General features: G+C 33.0%; 2 protein-coding genes and 1 long non-coding RNA gene across 7 annotated transcripts; 1 reads left to right on the top strand and 2 right to left on the bottom strand.

The window, feature by feature from the left end:
• Nucleotides 1-2,155: 2,155 nt before the first annotated feature.
• Nucleotides 2,156-4,497, bottom strand: LOC138181250 (odorant receptor 13a). The gene is made up of 6 exons (XM_069115962.1): nucleotides 4,201-4,497; nucleotides 3,494-3,900; nucleotides 3,085-3,184; nucleotides 2,913-3,014; nucleotides 2,687-2,845; nucleotides 2,156-2,622 (listed from the first exon to the last, which is right to left on the bottom strand). The coding sequence occupies exons 1-6, from the start codon at nucleotides 4,495-4,497 to the stop codon at nucleotides 2,554-2,556; spliced, it is 1,134 nt and encodes a 377-aa protein (XP_068972063.1). The 3' UTR covers nucleotides 2,156-2,553.
• Nucleotides 4,498-7,320: 2,823 nt separating this feature from the next.
• Nucleotides 7,321-11,096, bottom strand: Tre1 (Trapped in endoderm 1). Its single transcript, XM_069114910.1, has 4 exons — nucleotides 10,973-11,096; nucleotides 10,614-10,819; nucleotides 9,606-9,852; nucleotides 7,321-8,837 (listed from the first exon to the last, which is right to left on the bottom strand). Exons 2-4 carry the CDS (start codon nucleotides 10,744-10,746, stop codon nucleotides 8,189-8,191), a joined length of 1,029 nt encoding a protein of 342 aa, XP_068971011.1. The 5' UTR covers nucleotides 10,747-10,819; nucleotides 10,973-11,096; the 3' UTR covers nucleotides 7,321-8,188.
• A 4,601-nt stretch (nucleotides 11,097-15,697) lies between these two features.
• Nucleotides 15,698-21,157, top strand: LOC138181243 (uncharacterized). 5 transcript variants are annotated; one of them, XR_011173470.1, is made up of 5 exons: nucleotides 15,727-15,836; nucleotides 18,182-18,395; nucleotides 19,441-19,634; nucleotides 19,712-19,931; nucleotides 20,147-21,157. It is a non-coding gene; the product is annotated as an uncharacterized LOC138181243 (long non-coding RNA). The 5 variants fall into 5 exon arrangements; XR_011173471.1 differs by lacking the exon at nucleotides 18,182-18,395 and having other exon boundaries at nucleotides 15,698-15,836; XR_011173472.1 differs by lacking the exons at nucleotides 15,727-15,836; nucleotides 18,182-18,395 and adding an exon at nucleotides 16,761-16,877.
• The last annotated feature ends 254 nt before the right edge of the window (nucleotides 21,158-21,411 follow it).

Genomic DNA, 21,411 nt, shown 5'->3' with positions numbered 1-21,411 from the left:
TACGCTCAATATTCGTGTAGCAAGACCCTTGAAAATGTGAGATTACATATATGCATGAAGCTACCTCTTCGAGGTCTCATACAACAGGGCACTCACAACAAAAAAAACCGATAAGTAAAACAAAAAACCAAATGTTAATATGATTGCCTAGAACATTTATCAATTTCCTCCCGAGGATATTATTTACTGATAAGGCAATATTTAATAAATGTGTAATAACAAATATACGTAACGAACATTTCTGGGCACGTAAAATCCACACGCATTAAGAGAAGGTCCATGCAGGATTGTGCACCACCACATTCTACTAACGCAGTGCAAGAACACTTGACCTTGCTGTTTTCAAAACAGGTGGATCGGTCGAAAAAAATCTGTGCTTTGGCCTGCTCGGTCCCCAGATTTAAATCCCTTCGACTTTTACTTCTGGGGACACATGAAGATACAATACGACAAAATTTTAAAAGAAGAGTCAGGCTCTGTTTACAAGACAACGGAGGACATATCGAATATCTATTGTATTTTGTTGTACTTTTTGTGGACACTCGTTGCCGCGATAATCGCGCTGCGTGTGTAATTTTACTGAAGACACTCGCGGGTGGGACAATTGCAGTTTACGTCTTGCAAGGGTATTTTCTTTGAATTGTCAATAACTAAAAGACAAAGCCGAAAAGGCAATTTTTTTATTTTTGATTTTCGTCTTATTTCAGATTCAAGAATCACCCCTTAAATTTCCTGGCACCTGTAGTCGGACACCCTGTGTGTGGTTTAGACCACATGGTTTTGTGTTTTATGCGTTTAGACCCTCACTATTAAAATTCCAGTAAAATTAGAAAACGATAGTGCAAACGGGCATTCGTGCGGCGTTCGACGAAAAAATAAGCGAATTATTTCATGGTACATTCTTGCACCTTACCAGGTATGTAAATATGAAACCGGAATTTGCCTATAGATGGTCCTAGCTGATAATGTAGTTATCACTAAACTGCGTCATTGATGCCAAAAGTCTTTGTTGACATCTCATAAACATTTTCGACTCAGAACAATACAAGTTTCATACAACAGCATAGTTTATAATAGCGTTGAACATGTCAAATTTTGTGCCTGAAAACTACGATTTGCGGACAGCATTGATTTTCTGTTACTAAGAAAACTGCTGCAAAATCGCATCGAATGCTTGTCGAAACTTACGGTGAGCATACTCTTGGTAAATCACAGTGCTCTGAGTGGTTTAAAAAATTCAGAAGTGGCAATTTTGACGTGAGGAACGAAGAACGTGAAAGACCACCGAAAAAGACCACCGAGCTGTTAAAACCTGGCGAAAACGTTAATACTGAGCGCTACCGACAACAAATGATCGATTTGAATCAAGCTTTGCGTGAAAAACGACCAGAATATCAAAAAAGGCAACACAGCAATTTTGCTTCATGATAATGCACCATCACATACAGCAAAACCGGTCAAGGAAACGATTGAAGCGTTCAGTTGGGAAATATTTTCGCACGCGGCTTACTCACCAGACTTGGCTCCATCCGATTACTATTTATTTGCATCGATGGGACACGCACTTTCTGACTAGCACTTCACTTCTTACGAAAATGTACGAAAATGGCTCGATGACTGGTTTGCCTCAAAAGAGCGACAGTTTTTTTGGCGTGGCATCCACCAATTGCCAGACAGGTGGGAAAAATGTACAGCTAGCGATGGGCAATACTTCGAATAAAATATTTTTAATCATTCTCATACAATAAACGTGTATTTTCTATACAAAAATTCCGGTTTCATATTTACATACCTGGTACACATGTTTGATTATGTTTAAATGACAGTTTCGGTTACAGCCGTTTCGTTTAAACGACCGCACTTTCATTTTATCAAATTTTTCTAGAGTTGCAGAATAGTGAACATTCGCCCGGTTGGTCTAATATCTAAAAGTCTAAGACTAAACACACCATTATCATAATGCAAATGAAATATTACACACACATTTAAGATACATGTTTGAAATTATTCTATAAATGCCTAGTTACGGCACATTATATATATTTGTTGAATTCGAGCATTGAGTATCGACTCTACAGAGAATTGAATCTACAAGAAAGCTTAATTCCAAAAGACAACGAGCCCGAACATCGTGGTAACTGTTATTAAATATAGGTCTGGGGTTAATATTTAATGGATTCACTCAGATCGAATTTTACTTTCTATATTTCACCACCTCGTACAAAACGTCTGAACACACCGGATGCATTTAGATAATTAACACGTGGTCGACTCCTAAGACAAAAGAGCGTCGTTAGGAGTCGTACCAACTTAGCTTGTAGGATCATACCAACTTAACGTTTCTCAACAGTAACATAATCATGTTTGTAGAAAATAAAAGAAGGAAACTCCATTGCTGCAGTAAATTGGCCATCTGAATCTTTGTACGTCACATAACTTCTTCATATATGTATATTGTTTACATGAAAAACAAATTTTCATGAAGATTCTCATAGATACAATTTGCGATTACTTCTATGGATATCTTTCGTAATATATTTTCCTCCATAGAGCTTAAAGTGAAGATGGATCTCCGACCATAATACGCAGTGCGTTAAAGTACGATAAAGATGTATATAGATACTAGAAAAGATAAGAAAATAATTAGTACCTAATCATGAATGCAAGAATACAACAAACATACTACCTTCGCGTAATGAGACAGCGAAAGTTGCGGTACAACACCGCTGATCCCGATAGTTTCAAGTTTTTGAGACCTCAAAATAATGCGGAATACTTTCCTTTGCACGCTGATATCTCTCTTATACCAAGCCGTGTCGTAAACGCTTGTAGCAGCTCTCGCACTCTACGATAAAATGAAATTCATCGTTTCACGCTGTTAATTGAAATATGCACTATGATTATTTCATTACCATACGCATCATTCCATCGGCTGGCCAAGCGTACATGAAAAGTTCCACGCTGGCACTGAACACTACGATAGCGTATAGAGTTTTCAAAATTAACGGTTGGTTCTATATAAAATTTCGAAGCCATCATTTATATATTCAACTTTCGTACTTAAAGTAAGAAACGTTTACTTACTGCGATTAAGTTTAAGCTACCAAAAATCACGGCGATAGTAGTTGTTGCGATTGTCGCTAGAACTAGATACTTGATAGATAGGCGGATTTCTTTCGTATACCTAAATATGTACATCGAAGTTGTGCAAATTATGTATTATTACACACAATATTTTTAATTAACACAAAAACTGTGCTACTGACAAAAAGTAAATACTGGTCAAATAACTTGGTCTTAATAATTACAAAGTACATGAAAATCAAGTAACTCGAATTGAAGATCAAGTTACTTGCTCAAATTCGAGTAACTTGACTAATCTAAACGGGGCTTTATAGATATAGTTGAATGATTATTCTAACGCGTAACAGACGCATCGTATAGTATTATATTTGACAGTCATTTCAACGTAAAATAGTTTGTAATATTATACCTTAAAAGTTCAATATGTTTCTGTATGCAGACATTGAGCTCACTGTTGGTCTTCGCGTTGCGTAATTGGATTCCTAAAAGCTCGAACCTGGCAGTTGCGTATCGTAAAAGAAGAGCAACTTGAGTATCGATGCCCATACCTGACGATGCTTGGAAACCAACCAACGATTGATGGAAGAAAATTAGACTATTATATGGTTGGTGCTTCGTTGAAAACGGATATATCGCATGCGTGGGAAACGTTTGAGACGAGTATAATGGGCCACATATGACGAAAGCCGTGGTTATGAAAGACCATAGTATGTAAATGCAATGGAAATATTTATATTTATCCACGTATCGCTCCAGGACCATTCTTTCCGTTTTTGTGGCGTGCTTGCAGAAATTTTCCATATCGAAGTACAACATCTGAAATTATTTTACCGACAACGCTTAATTAAAATATTTTAATCGGTCCTCTATTTATTATTATTATATATCATTGTATATTATTAAGAATTACGATTACATGATTACATTTCTCTTACTTTGATTTGAAAGTTGGAAAGCAATAACTGCTACGAATAGATAATAAAATAGAATGATATGGCGATACGTGAGTAAAATAAAATTCAAAGAATATAAATACACAGGAATGTCATACTCAAGCAGCTACGGAAAATAAAAAATTTTATTTGTGCTTTATCCGAAAAAGAATAATCGACTTACTTGAAAACGTCTCTGCTGCAAACGGCATATTATCATTTTGATTACCACTTGAGCAACAGCCGAGGCAAGACTCACTGTTTTTCCAAGAATAATAGGACTTTTGTAGTACTTGTAAATCGCGGCCAACAATGGTAAGAATAACGCCACAGAACTAGCAAACGCCGTGCACCATAATGCATTAAATAACAGAAGTCGATTTTTAGTTATCAAAGGAGAAGGCGGCCAGGAACACGTCAAAGCGACGCTGAGTTTCGTGAAGAAAATCGCTCTCTCTAACTGTGCAACTCGTTTTCCCATCTTGTTTTTACGTCGACTACGTGTATATTAAAAAGACGTTAGTACGGTACACTAGGTGTTCTATTCTAGCTTTATCGTCTAAGTATTCTATTATTTTTCAGGTGGAGACCAGTAATTCACGAAGGGTAAGAATGTAATGCGAACGGTACTTTGCAATCAAAGTACATACACACATGCACAAATAGGTACTTGTACCATAAAAGCTTGCTGTATTTTTTAATACTTTGATTAATGATCGAATATGATTTCGATCGATACTTGCAAAATATAAAGTATTATCGGTTGATGATGTTCAATGTTACTATCAGTTTAGAATGGTACCGTACTTTTCTTCGTATTCCATCAAACGGGACATTAATAATGCGCGATAAATAACGCGCAGCTTGTATACCATGTAATCAAGATTCGTCGATGAGTGTAATTATTTTACTGCTTCGTAAAAATACAACGTGTACTTCGAATACGTAGAATCAACGAAATAATAACTGTTTCTTAGACGATGCCTATTTTCAGTTATCAAAGAGAAGCTACAGACAAGTATGCATGGAAAGTGTTCTGCAGTGTACTGCAAACTATATGAGTTAAGGGATAGATATGTAACGATAGCTAGTAGTAATGAAAGAGTTTAATATCTTGTAGACTTACATTTTGGTAGGACTTTGCTTGGATATAGATTGTAAAAAGATCCCGAAAAGTCTATGATTATTATAGATTCAAATAACACTGATAAACAAATTTGAATTTTTTTTCCGATTTTGTAACCTTTGATACACGATGCTTCTAAATATTTGTGAGTTGAATACAGATTTTTCCAAATTGCAAATTTTCAAGTTTGAAAATGTTTTGTGCTTTTACTGTAGCTCCTATTCAATTGCTATTGAAACGAAAACATTTTGTGGACTTTCCCGAATAAAATGGTATACATTAGAAAAATTTGTGTTCCAAATGATATTAGAAAGTGCAATCATGTTTTGTTTCTAATATTAAAGCCAAATAGTTTGGCAAAATATGCGGCGACGGCGACAGTGATACTTAATGCTGGCGACTAACAATCGCATACGTATAAAGCGGTTGCGTCGTGCCGAGCGGAAGACAAAGCATATAGTATCACTAACTGAAAAGTGAAAATCGTTTCATTGCAACGTATTCTACTCATCACAAAGAACAAAAGTATTAAACCAACCATAGGTCATAAATGACTTCGTTTTCTGGAAGAAAATGTTACAGTTTTAATAATTTTCAAACTGGCTTTATTCACAATGTATTTACATTTATATTCACATTTAATAAGAAAGTAGCATGCTATTTACAAAGCAACAAGAAATCATAGATTCATGAAATCAAGAATATCAGAATATGGGAATAATGGGAGATCTTTGCGTTCACAAGATATTCCGTGACAATACGATTTTCAGCGGCTAAGTTAACAACTAGGTGATCAGGAATTAGTATTGTATACAAATAACTATGCATTCGACGAAGATTTTGCTATTGAGTGCTACATAAGTTGCAATGGATTCTGCACTTTTTATAACGTATTATTATTATTAACGCGTATTATTTACGGATGAAAGTTTACGAACTGCTTGGATTTGAACTTAAAGAAATTTATATGCAATGTTTGATGGATTTAACCACGAACGATTCGCCATAAACGTATGGGCAGGAATTATTGGATATTATATTATTGGCTGTATCTTTTTACTTACATCAATTACAAGTGCAATATATTTGTGACTTTTACACTCATACCTTTTAACTGAATTATGCGAAATTATACCACGCCAGAGTTGACATTTCATCCATTGTATGCACTCTGGTACACGACTTCATCTCACTATAGCCGATCGGTACGACAATTTTTAAACAAAATGTGTGGATAAGACGCAAACCTGTTCCTCACATGGCGGATCTAGGGCGATAATATCTACATGCAAATAAATCTACGTTCTGACTGCAGAATGTAAACACATTGTGAATAAAGTCATTTAAAAATTATTAAAACTTTAACATTCTTTTCCCTGATAAATAGAATACACTGCAATAAAAAAATGCTGACCTTGAAAATCATGCTCAAAGTCAATTTTACACGAACTTTTTTTACCAATTTCTATCAATCCAGAGGTATAGAATTACGCTACGATGGTTTTTACATTTCATTTCTACACAACCTGTATAAGGATCGGTTATTGAGTTTTGAACTGAGAGTGTGATATTAAAAGTTGCTTATAATTGAGAATTTATTTACAAATTTATATCTTAGGTGGGTAAATTCTCGTACGCGAAAAGCATATGGGTAAAATGTGGTTAAAGTGGGTCTCTATACGCAGCAACCTCCACGTGGTGAGACCTGTGCAATCGATATTATTTGATATTTAATTACTATTTTCGTTACAGGTGATGCAATTTTAAATTATATAGCAAATGATACGATCTGATTGGTTGCGAGCGCGATTTTTTTTTTAACTTTATTCAACTTTTTTTTTTCAACTTTAATTTCAACTTTTGTTTTTATTCAACTTTAATTCTAATCACCAGAAATGGACTTGAACATCTAAGGTTCTGTACTCTGTCGATGGTTGAATCTCATTCTGCGCTCAATCGGTAATGTTGGAAATGACAGAAAATAGTAGAGTAGGATAATAAGATTTATTAGGTAATACACCTATGGTATATCTAGTTTTTCGTGTAGACATCATCTAAAAATAATAAATCATTATCGATTGATAAAATGAGATAAACTGGAATTATACAAAGTTTTATTATTAAACTTTAAAATCGAACAAGAAGCAGAGAAAGTATTATAATATTGTAATTTCTACATTACTTAATATGTATATATAAAATTTATTGGTTTTTGCTTTATTTCATAGATCAGACTTTACAGAAATTGTTATAACTAGAAAATACGACACGTAACGTATTTCATTCTAAGTAGTATTATTATTTATCATAACTTATTTCCTATAATATATTTACACATAATATTAGTGTGAGATTTTATGCTTTGTACATGTGCTATTCAGTATCGCGTACACAGAAATCTTGTAAATGAAAAAACTATAATTTAACGTTACTAAGCTAATTAGTTTCGCAACAATTAATCTAGCAAGTATAATACTTGTATTATGTTTTTCAATCTTTATGTGTTACTTTTGTTATTAATATAAGCATAAAGAAGCAATATTAATATTAATGTACAGTTTCAATTGTTTGCAATATGAAGTGAAGTTACAAAAATCATTATTTAAATTTATCCTAATAAATGCCCAATGAACTAAAACTAAGCTGAATTATTTGTAATAATTACGTACACTTATTGCTCCTCGCAAGGATTTGTTTATCCGCATTCCTCAAAAGATTATAAATTAATCGAGAGAAGTTTCACTATAGATAATTAATACATAAACTTCTTTTTTAATAAAATATACAACTTTGGTCAAAGTACTTATTCTACTACTCTTACTATCTACTCTAAAATTTTTAAACATCTTCCACTTGTTTCGCTTCTATCATTAACCATTTTAGATAATTTAGATGTCACGAAAATACCTTTAGAATATTTTTATTACGCAAATTTCGAATAATTTTCAATATACCTATGTCGTGATATTTATTAGTACCCAAGTAGATAAAAAAAGGTCTTTCAAACAACAATAAACCGTCGATTGGAATATAAAGTTATTGAATTTTAAGTGGCTTGAGGTGACGATACTTTACTCGAATGCGAATGCGTCGGTTTCGGTCCAGTAGTCGGTAGTTTGCTAGAAACTGGACACAAAACTTGCTTATAGGCTTCTCTGTACAGCTTGTTAGTGCCAGCATAGATGAAAGGATTAATTACAGAGGAGGCCCACGCAAGTACAGAACCTATCACATGAAAAACCGGGACTTTTATTTTGTCATCGATCACGTTGACCAGCATCAATGGCATGAAACACAAAAGGAAACACAAAAATATGGTCAACATCAATTTGGTCACTCTGGAATCCTCTCTTCGTTGAAATCCTCCAGTTTTCCTCCTGGAGGCTCCAGTATGAGCCTCCAGATTCTTTCTGCTCTTTCTTACACGCCAATAAATGCAAAGATAAGATACGCTTATTACCACGCAAGGCACGACAAATCCTAGAACGAACAAGAATTTCTTTGGACTCGCACCATTCTTCTTTAGAATCGTACAGGAAAATGTAGATGGTTCTAAGCCGAGTGTCCCCCAAAAACCGAGTAATGGCGGCAAAAGTAGGGAGAAACTCAGCGTCCAAATGGCGATCAGCATTAAAATAATCCGTTGCGTGGTGTATAATTGAGCGTATATCTCTGATCTCGAGATCAGTATATACCTGAAATATATCGATTAATCAGTTTTACATTTAGAGTTCCTTTCCGAATAATTTATTGTTTATTTATTTGAGCTATTGTAATTGTTATTAGAAGCAGATTTATTCTAACACTTTGGCAATATACTAAAGTCCCTTATATTTATAGAAAAAAAATATCGATGTTAATGCAGTTAATATCTGTTCATAATTTGGCGGACTAAAAATCACAGTGATGTAAGTGAACATTTTGATTTTCATTTCACTTTTCATCTCAATTCTTAATAGTATCGTTCCTTTAGTTTCATAATTACTTACGAATTTAGAACTTTATTCTCTACTACGATACGTTTCCATGGTTTAGAAGAAATATGATGAATTTTATATTATAGTAGATGCGAAACATTATTTTGAAAAAAATATCAGTAGACAGACTTGTTAATCTTTAAAACATTTTTTCAACGAATAGTTGTAATTTTTTAATAAAGGTATCGATGCAAATTCAATGAGGCCGATAATTTAATACAATATCAGGAGCAGCTGTTGGTATTGGATTTATCATGCGTACATTTGATCCTATTCAGATGAGCAATAAACGATTAAGTTCCATAGAAGTATGCTGACTTTGTAAAATCAATAGTGTAATTCGTCAGCATATCTCAAAATAAACTGAACCAAACACTTTGTCGAGACCAGGTGTCTCGTTATACGCCAAAGTATTAGAAATAATAGAATAATTCTTAATATGCTCTAAGTCTATAACGAATATGATTAAAGCTATTTTATACAAACCGATTGATCGTAATCGCCACCATACTGAGCAGAGACACTGCTACATTCCCATAAAAGAAGAGGGGAAATATTTTGCATAGGGTTTCACCCAGTACCCACGCCTCGTTCAAATATCTGCTCGCAGTTAATGGTAAATTTACGGCAGAGAAAATCAAGTCTGAAATACTAAGACTTATCACAAATGCGGTCGTAGCATGCCGTCTCAGCCTTGTATATTTTAACAGTGCTATCACCGTTACCAAATTACCTGAAATGTAAGAAAATGTTTAAGAAATGTAAAAAGGGTAAAGTGGAAGATATAAGTATTCATTTTTAAGAATTTCATTCATAGATAAATGATTAATTATTCGAATTTTAGTTCAACGCTCTGTCATTCTCAAACATGTGAATAGTATTGTGTTTAAAAGGATATACAGAGAAATTTAACAACGAATTTCTGAAAGTATTTCTTCAAAATAATTCTCGTGATTGCAACTGAAACATTGCCACCATACAGAGAGTGCAGAAGCAAGTGAACAATTGAAAAAGGAGATATTAATCGGTCTAATTCTTGACACTCTCTGGCATAAATTAGGGGCGTTAATAAGTCATAAACCGAGAAATGCCACCCATGGGTCAACGAGAACTTAACCATAGAATTTAAACGTCCAATTAAGGGTTTATCCATTATGAACTTACATCTGTAGGCTATTTTCTTCGTATACTATAACAAATATTTCTGGAACTTCTTCCAACAATAGAATCTTTAAAATAAATTTTTCAAATTTTTACCAGCGTTATGATCAAATTTAATCTTTGCTCTAAGTCGTATTTCATAAACTTATGAATGACTTAATTTTCTGTATCTTCCATATTTGATTAATTAATTTTGTAATTTTGTTGCAGCTTTTCTATTTATAGTTTGTGACAAAGAGTAATGTGTACGCAATTACGATAAGGTAATTTTTAAAGAATCTCATTCATAATCATACATATTACAAGCGTAAAGTTGAAGAAACTGGATTTTACCCGCAACTCCGACGATGCTAAAAATTATCGCACAAATCGCAGCTGCGATAGTAACTGATCGTGGAAAATGCTTGAGGCTCTCATCTCCGGATACGAGATCAAAAATTGTGCCGTTTGTTAGAGAATCGTCCATTTTGTATCGCGTTCATATGCTCCTTCGTTGTGACATGTTTTCAATAAGTGAAATGCAAGACGGAACGAACACGCTTTAAAAAAAGGAAATGATGTCATTAAAGAACACTTGAGCTTAATAATGGCAAGATATTTACAATATACTCTGACCGTTTTATACAACGTATACGAATATATAAAATTCTAAGTAATTTTTTAGATTTGAGTTAAGTATGTATCGTACTTACGTGTCGGTATCGATATTAGTCATCGTATCTTCACGTAAAATCACAAGGTCTCGATTCTCTTCTCTTTAAAATTCATAATCCAATTATGTACTTCGAAATTTTTGTCAAGAATTTTCCAATGGTTTCCATTGACTCCATAAAAAGTACCTCTAAAACAGAAGCAACGACGTACTATGATTAAATTTATTATCCATAATTAATAGAAAATCTCCATTTATTAATCAAGATCAATAACAATAAATTTTTGATCGAATCATTTTCCAGCGAATAGCACTTTTCATAACTCCAAAACATTCCTTCGTTACAACATCAATCCTTTCCTTATCTTTACACACGAATTAAAAAGATCCATACGGTATCAGAAAACAAATTAGTTTCATTGATTTAAAACATACTAGCGTTACGTTTCCACGGATAAGATCCCTTTATCCAGCAATTCGGAAACGAAAAACGAAATCTGAAAATCCAACGACCCGATTAGCCACAACATCTCTTATTATTCGAACGACACACAAGTGCCACTCTCGATTTGCATATGCATTCGACGATACAGTCGTTGCTCCGACGACCCTCGACAGTGTCTGGAACGATAAAACGCACGAGGGTTCCTTATCCGAGGCAAACCATTCAAATATGATTCTCTCTGCGCGTTTCGTCTTCTTTTTGCTCGTTAGTTAGCAGCTTCGTTAACTCGTTCTATTCGTATCGTTCGTCGATTTTCTTGCCATCTCTGTGGCGACGTCAAAAAAACGGGACGAGAGAATCCTTTAGACGTTGACCTCGAGGAAAGAATTTCCTCTTATAGCCCTTTCGTCTCTCAGGCGGGATTTCAACTTGTTGCGACAGCCGCCTTCTACTCTGAACTATCAAAGTCCGATGAACTTCGACCTTGTCTTATTGAAAATAATTGATTTTCGCCGCTTTCTCGGAAATACTGTCGACGCGTTTCCTCTGATACGATACGTTCGTATTCGTCGATAATCACTTTCTTCTTGGTCTTGAGAAACACTTTCGTAATCTTGAAAAGCAGTCGGTGAACGTATTGAAAATCTTGAATCGTTCTTAATTTTTAATTTGTCCTAATAGTCTTACAAATTCAGAATTAAGTATTTTTAAATGAATTAATATCGTAATAGCGACCTGTCAATTCCTTCGTTCGGCATCATCGCTTTCACGATTCTAGCTTGATTAAGCAAATCCAATCGTGATTGAAAAGATAATCGCTCGAAGATAGCTATTTTAGAATATTTTCAGCCATCTATGTAGTTTGAATTTCTCACTCCTTCCTTCCCTTTTTATATCAAATCACTATCGATAACGCTTCACAAAGGGTCGCATTCAGTTCAAATGCCTGTTGTTCAGTAGCACACTATTTCACTATTCCATCCTTCACTACCAAAACAGCTTCGACGTACGCGATAACATGTTATCCTAATTCTATAACCTTCATTTGCTCAACCAATCGTAACTCGACTATTTATATCATCTTCATTAATTGTTCACAAAAATATCTAAGTAAAAACAACTGTCGTTTAGAATTAACAAAAAAGGAAACTATTTGTCATATATAGTATTGATATTATCTTATGAAATTCTAAAGCACACTTTGTCCATAAAAAGAACCTTGTACAATTATAATTTACTGCAATTTTCCGGCAATTCTTCGAGACAAGAACACTTGTTGAGTCTTGTAGTCTAGCTGGCACAACGAACATTCGTCGACTGACCAACTTGGTCGACGTATTACTCCCCTTTTACACGAGGAATACACGAGGTCTCCTTATCTACCACTTCTTTCATTTAACTCTCTCGCTTCCTCCGCCGCTGCCTTTTTTCGGCTGTTTCGTATTCCATTCTCCGAACCCTTGCCTCTTTCACTCGAGCACCACTGCCGCCAAGGAATCATAATTAATTAATCTCTCTTTGGTGATCATTGTTAAGTACAAGCATCGTTCAAGTACAATCGAACGAAATGATACTACTCCTCGAGCTATGCCGGCCGTCGCGTCGTGTCGTGAGAATTCTCGGATCCTTATTCTGCACCTTTCAAACGATTTCTCTTTCATAGCAATGGAATTCTTCCGATTTGCATATTCCACATTCTATTATTTTTTATTTCGATGGTAAAGCTTCGCATACTTTATTATTAGACAGCAAATCCGTATGCAAATTCATATTCTCATAAACACATCTAAAAGCTAGAACCTAGGTACAGATTTGTTTCACCTACTAAATATTATAACGAGTGTTATATCGAATATTTTATATATTTCTGTGTATTATGTACATTCTATGCGTCTCAGCATCTACGAATTCTCCATAGATGCATAAAAGTCCGCTATCTATTTATTATTCATTCTCTCCGTTTACTTTTTTCTTTTTTGGGGGGGGGGGAGGGGATTATATGTGAAATTTAAAGATATGTTTATAATGGGTCAGAACTAAATTTAATATAAAGAATGAGTATTTAAATTATAAAATACAGGAACTTTTCAATTTTCTCATTAGCTATAATAAACACTGTTATTTCTATGCTAATGAAACAACGCATTCAATTTGATCTTCAACATATACAATGTAAAGGTAAAAATTGTGAATGGACATACTATATTATGCAGAGGTGGAAAAATTACTACCTACGAGTAGACATTTCACGTGTTCTATCTAATCTGCTAAAATTGCTTCCTTAGAAGTCTGCGTAGATTGCGTACGCTTAATAGTCTGCTAAAATTAGCATATTGTCTGATAGAAAATAATAACTTCGAAATCAAATTTGTATAGAATTTAAGACATTCTTAAGATCCTATTTATTTAATATGATATGATCAATACGAAATTTCAGATATTCTTCCTTTCCATAAAATTTTTGTTTTACAAGAATTTTTTTTGTGTATAGATGGCTATAAATATATAATGAGAAAAGTAGTACCTCAAACGTCATAGTAAAACTTAATGTTTCAATTTATTTCTTTCCTGTTGCCATCGCCGATTCACGAACATGACACGATGACTACATTATTGTGTAATAGAAAAATAATGTAAGAAAATAAAAAAATAATGTAAAATTACAAAGTGAATCATTTAAATATTTCGATTGTTCGTGTTAAAGGAAAACAAGAATGTTTTAGTTGTATAAAATAAATGTGGATCTTTTTTTAAAAATCAATACTACGTACGAACATTACGTAAAAAGATAATACGTAAATAACTAAACAGGGAATGATATTCATAAATTTAGAGAAGTTTTTTATAAAAAAAGAACTTTAACGTCACGAGGGTAGATAATAGCGATATGAATTTCTCTCTTCTACTTGATGAATATATATGCTGGTGAAGTCAATTTCTTTAATTTTGCTCTGCTATCCGTTTTACATTCATCTTCTTTAGTATTATTTACACCTCATAATTGAAATTTCATATATGATTTAAACCACATCTTCCTTTACTTTGCAGTACTTCCGCTTTGAATAGCAGCAAAACTCTGAACACTCAACACATATACACTCTTCGCCAAAAAGATAGCCCAGGTGTACTATCTTTAATTTCTTAATGACGCGTGTAAAGTTTTTCGTCTGTAACGTACAATATCAAAACATTATGAGCTCAGAATATGCGATTCATTGAAAATAATTAAAAATATTATGAGATTTAGTGTGTAACAAAAAAAATTGTTTTATTTTAAGAACGAAATAATAGCACATGTACAATAAGAAAATAATAATCAACATAAATTGTAACTAACAATAATTACTTATCAAACATATATACTTATTTAATAATGGGTACATTCCCCTTTATTTCCTATTACTTCTATTGTACGATTTGGTATCGATTTATATAGTTTCTGGATATAATTTTGACTTAACGTACCCCATTTGCGTACAATTGCATTTTTTAATTCTTGTACGTGTTGATACTGCTTTCCATTCGCGTATACGCCGTGAATAAGTTCTGCCTAGCAATTTTCAATAATATTAAGGTCGGGGGAGCGTGCAAGCCACGGCAAAATAGATATATTATTTTCATTAAAATATGATTGAACCAATCTTGATGTGTATACAGATGCATTATCTTGTTACAAAATGTAATCAGGCCCAGAAATGCGTTCTGCATAATTATTTATTTGTTCTTTGATTAAATTTATGTATCGGACACTATTCATTCTCCCAATGATGAACTTGATACTTGTTTTGCCGAAATAACGGATGCCGGTCCAAACGATCACGCTGCCTGCTCCCATTTGTCGTCGAATTGCTGATATTGTCTCCTTTCTTATGTCATGAAAATAATATTGGAACCCATCAGGACCATCTAAGTTGAATCTTTTTTTGTCTGGAAATAGTACCCTTCTCTATTTCTTTTTCCAATGCACTCTTTCTTTTGCAAAGCGTAAACGTTCTACTTTGTGTTTAATTGTTAACGAAGGTTTCTTTTTCAATTTTACCCTCTTAATATTTTTGCAGGATAATAGAACTTGACGAACACCTGAAACACTAGCACTAACACTAGATATTTCCATTATTTGTTTCATTGTTAACTGCGAGTTGAAAGCTACACCCACAATTGCTCGCTTATCACGATCGGATAACGATGACGGTCGACCAGTACTCTTCTTTTTGCCATAATCTTCAACATTTTTAAAGAAATTGCTATCATTTCGATCTTAGTATAGAACAGTTTTTCTTTCTTGTATACAAACATCTACGACATTGTGACTTATTTCCAGCAAGCCGTATATTCTAAGCTCATAATGTTTTGATATTATACGTTACAGACGAAAAACTTTACATGCGTCATTGAGAAATTAAAGATAACATCTGGGCTATCTTTTCGGCGAGGAGGTAAGAAATCCAGTTTAGAAAAGGTAAACTGCGAAAAAATGAGACATAAAAATTATTTCCAGCATCTACAACGTACATTCAGATCAAACAATATTTAAATAAATTGTTTCCTATTCGTTTATACAAATAAATGATAAAAAATTATTTAAATTTAAGAAATGTTTTACGTCTCTCAAATGAAAAATTGCTATATAAATGTAAATTAAAAATTGTATGTATTGAATAGTAACTATTTTCCTTGATAGAAATATTTTTTTATGTTATTGACGAATATACTTCCTTTTACAAATAGTCTAAAGAAAAAGATTACGTAAATTACGAGTCTCAACATAACAAATATTGGGACAACATATTTATAAGTCTTCGGCATTTACCTCAAATCAGAATCACCAATTCTTCAGTAGCATTTTTCTCGATTACAATCCGTCCTTCGATAACCACAAAACGAAAGTCCACGTTTAATTTTTCGAAATTAAGATCCTTCTGCTATATCTAATACTACCGTAATTGAATAATTAAATAATAATTAGTTACTACTTTAAATCCTACTTTAATTAATCGAAGCACAATTGCATTCTTTTTCACATAGAACTACGAGTCACGTCACATTCACATTTCTCTTTTTCCATAAATCAATTTACTTCAACGTAAAGGAAGAAACATGTAACATAAATGCAGTGACAAAAATCGGAAGGGAATTATTTCCTTGAATTATTAAAGTCTTGCTTTTTAACTGTTATTAATGCGTTGAAAGTTTCACCCTGTAAACGACTCGTTTGAAAACACGATCTCTAAAGTTCCAAGCTTTACGGTTGGTTCGTTCCTCGCGGCACGCGTTTCACATACTGACGGTTGTTCCTTATAGTGAGATCGGACTGATGGTGAAAATAGTCGAAGGATCGGTGGTCGTGTCACGATTAGCACGCGCTGGAATTAACGCGGTCAACCGGCTGCCAGAGGGTGGCGATGAATGGCAACGTTTGCACATTTTTCCTCCTGCACGGGCCATTAATTCTTCCATTAATTTAGTGTATCGATTGGACATTATTGGCGCAAAGTGTCGAGTAATAACTTATTTATATTGTTATCAGCCGATTATCCGATGAAAATGTAATAATTCAATTGGAAAACAAGTATGTAATATACTTGATATTTGAAGAACGAATCGTATAAAAATCATTGAACTTTCGATGGAGATTAATTAATTGATTCTTCATTGGATACTCAATAGTCGGAAAATTAAATTACTTCAATTTGTTTAAACTCTTTCAAGCTTGTTCTCAATCGAGAATTATTTTAGATATTCAATTAATATATTGTTGCACTACTCGATCATTTTATTTGAGCCTTTAAACAGTAATCAGTTGTTAGGATTCAATTAATATATATGGAGCATGAACTACACCCATATACAGATGAAATATGAAATAATATTTTAATAACATTAAAGTAACATTAAAATAACATTAATAACATTAAAATATTATTTCATATTTGATTATTATGATTATACTTTATATACTACGATAAGAAATAATCGTATAATTTTTACTAGAATTAGGACAATGCAGTATTACTATATCATTATTTTATCGTACTTTTTTATCCACAGCATGAGTTCCATCAAGCGTAGTAAACGTAATTATGCGTCGACTTTCTCATGAAAAATTTCAATGCAACTTAACTCCCCATTGATGTTAAAAGATAGCTATAAAGACGACTTACCACCCCGGAGGCCAGCTGTTGGCGGACTCGGCACAAAGCCAGAGCTTAACAATCGAAAGGAACGGTCCAACAAACAAAACTTACCCTCCGCGTCCCTTTCATCCCCTCGATAAGTTTCACCTGGTCCTCTACCCTGTGATTAAAAGTGAACTTGGAAAATTCTCGTTGGCCTGTCGATCCTAAATCCGAGAATCATTAATTCGCAAAAACTAAGAGAAATACATATTTGTTCTTTTTATCCCAATTTTTATTATTACCTTTTTTCTATTTCTACATTTGTTAATCTACATAGAAAATTTAATTAAACCAATGTGTAGCAAAAATACAATTTAATCTCAAAACGATGTAAAAAATAATATTAGGACTGATTAACAGCGTATCAAATTTTAAAATTGCTCTTCCATAACAAACGGAAGATTTGGCTTGTCGCATTTAAAGTATAAAAGCTTGAAGAAAGTATAATATAAATCGTTAACATTAAATTCTATAGAATTTATTTCCAAACCTTAAAGCTAGACACGTGTCCCATACCTTTTTGTTATAGAATATTCTACTAATTCCACTAATTCTTCTTTTTATTTCTTTCGTCTTCCTAAACATCTATACATTTTAATGCAATGCTTTTCTTTCGTTCCTTTGTCAGGAAAATTCCATACGAATTCGTTCTTTTCTCCAAAGTAACACGAAAATACCAGAAAATCGCCTCACCTTCCAAACCGAAGCTGTTTTGCATAACCAACCCCGATTGGACCGGTTCACGTAACCTGGCTAGTAAAGGAATGCACCGTGAGAAGAACAGTATTCTTATAGCCGTTTTCAGGACAACGAAGACTAAACTTTTAAACTTAGGGCGAAAGGTTCGTGTAATCAGACTGTGTATACAATGGACATTTTACCTAAACCTTCGCTATCGTTACGACAATATTTTATCTTTGAGAAGAAAACGAATTCATCTCGTTATTTTCGCTTTCGTCCTTTCGGAAATAATTTTCAATTTACATAGCATGTTGTTTTATGATTACAGGAAGGCTTTTGCGTCTATAAACTAGCTAGGTTTTACATCATTGGCAAATATTCTTGGGAATAGAATTGAAATTGTGTAACTAATTCGAAAGGGCTTTTTCGCTGAAAATATCTCTAGGATAAATTATATATCGTAAATATGTGTCTGAACCATTAAAAATTTTTCAATTGCATTTATTATCGATTTTTATCAATTTATTATTTATTTCTTATCAATCTTTTACTTGTGTTCCAAATATTTGAGGCAAATGTATAGATAATGCTAGTCTAAAAACGCCGGAATTCCGTCGTCTATATTTATTACCGATAAGCTATCTACGATAAAGCATCCAAAACCAGGCTCGTCTTATATGCATTCACACTTTCACACTGATTAAATTTTTTCTACTCAATGAACAGTGGTGCTTTTAAGCTTTAATATAGAAATTTTACTATTTTACTTGAATACATACTATAATAGTGTATTATAACAATATTCGATTCATACACTACGAGTAAATTTAATAAACAATTATTTGAAAAAATGATAAATTTCGTCTATAACTCGTGTTAAACCGGTACAGTTCCAATATTTTTATAATTTCCGTGTCCATTTAGCACTTTTCAATTATTCGATAAAATATAGATATAAATATCGATAACATAAATACGATAAAAATATTAGGACGAAACAGAATAAAATAACCAACAGCGAAAATGGCCACGTTAATATTTACAATGGTTTCCACATATACTTATAAGAAAGTTATTTTACTGCCTACGAAGTATAATTAACGATTTCTTTACGGCAACCGATTGTAACATTATACTTTACATCCTGACCGGAAAGACTAAGAATCTGACCGTACGTAATGCTTACTAATATATATGCATTTGCAGATAATCATAATCTTCGTCCAATAAAAGTAATAGGTTTTATAAATTTCACGAGGCATCAATGATAAAGGTCGTGAATTCTGCATTGAAAAACTCTTTGTTAATGATGAATCACCATTAGACTGAGATACTTTCCTCTATATCACGAATCAAGCTTACGCATTTTCATCAATTTCCACTAAACAATTTTCACATGCGTACGTAAATGATCATTTTTTTAAATATATGTACTTACTTGAAGTTGTTTAGAATTTCAAAATTCTGTTTCTAATAGTAATGTCGGACAACCACTGGTGAGCGTTCTGAATGAACTCATTATGCATAGTACCACGAGCCCATACACCATTTCAATTCAACAGTGCTGTCTATTCACGAAATACTACAGCGTCTGAAGTCGATTCTAAAAGCCAAAAGGCTTAAGTACGAATAGGTGCGTCGAAATAATAAATGAAAAAGGTCCATTTGTAAGAAGAGAAGTCTTCGACGGTAGATATGTAAGTGCTTTTTAAAACATAACTAATTTTTTCATTGTCATAAACATTTTATTTAGACGCGTGCGTTCTTTACATTTGGTTTCTGACGAAATGGCAATAATTTCAGATATATGTTTATAATTCTTAATTCGTTTATTTAATTGGTTCTAAGCTTCTAAAAAATAAGAAGAATAGCAAAATTATGTGGAAATTGATTAAATGAGAACCTCTGTTAGATTCGACGTGAATTGAGGAAGTTCAAATGCAGACAGACGGGACACGATGTCAAGATTTTTGACAGGGGCACGAAACAGCGGGGTGCACGTGTAGATCGAAACCAGACTCCGTGATAATAAACTACAAATACTATTTTTATAAAGGAGTCGTTACACATGTATCAACCGAACTGAAATATGCTGGGAACTTTCCTGACAACCTATCCTAATTTTCTCTTATAGGAAGAACTAGCAATAAGTACAAAAAAATTCAAAGTTGCTAAATCCATTTTATGAAAAATATTTCAAATAGGAATTTTTTGTTCACTTATGATATATATCAAATAATTTTTCATGCTAGTAATGCTTCGCTTTAATATACTGCGTGATTAACAATATGCTTACGACATAGAGTAAATTCAAATAATACAGAACATATCAGGTACACAGATATTTTAACACGGGATCTTTATTTAAAATAAAATCCTAACAACGAAAATATTTTATCACCGCGGTTCCACGTTTCCGGCAAGTCCTTCCGTCTTTTAACAGCGACACAGCCATACGTTAAGGAAATATTGTTATCACGTCGAAATCCACGATGTTTCGTGTTATCGTGCTATCATCGAATAAGATTTTCTTTGTGTTTTTTCTTACAAATTCAAAATAACGTTAAATATAACTTTTTAATAAATGAAATTAAAAATTGTGTTTTTTTCAATATTATTTATTTTTTTAACCTGTATTTCTCTCTCTCTCGTTGTACAAACGTAGCTGTTCATTAAATACAATTAAAAATCGTTTGGTTCGTTTAAAGCTTTGTTTCATTTCTCACCCGAACAAGAACAGATATGCAATAATAGCCGTTACTCACAATATCAATAGTTCGGTTGTTACTCTAAAACATAGATTTATAAATAACTATAATGCTTTTTTATCGAGGAATTCTCTTTTTGGTATTTTTAATAACTTCCTCGACACGTATTATTCGTACATTTCAAATCTCATGGCTTCCATAACATAACACATTTATACAACAATATTCTACAATAATTTATCGAAATTCTATTATATTCATTAAAAATATGTAATCAATGAAAAAATGCAGTTTTGCGAAAAGGCATGATAATATATTTACATACTATTGATAAAAATTGTATCTATCTATTGCACCAGTGTCTTATTATAAATGCAATGTAGGTAATAAATGCAACATATTTTATATAAGTACAAATCTTATCTTGAGATGTATAGAACAATAACATTTATTGTGAATCAGGAATCGA

Source organism: Bombus flavifrons, chromosome 6 (assembly GCF_040668555.2).
Source record: "Bombus flavifrons isolate JBK064 chromosome 6, iyBomFlav1_principal, whole genome shotgun sequence".
NCBI classification, from domain to species: domain Eukaryota; kingdom Metazoa; phylum Arthropoda; class Insecta; order Hymenoptera; family Apidae; genus Bombus; species Bombus flavifrons.
Note: the sequence above shows the minus strand (reverse complement) of the source record. Positions and strands in the feature narration are given on the sequence as shown.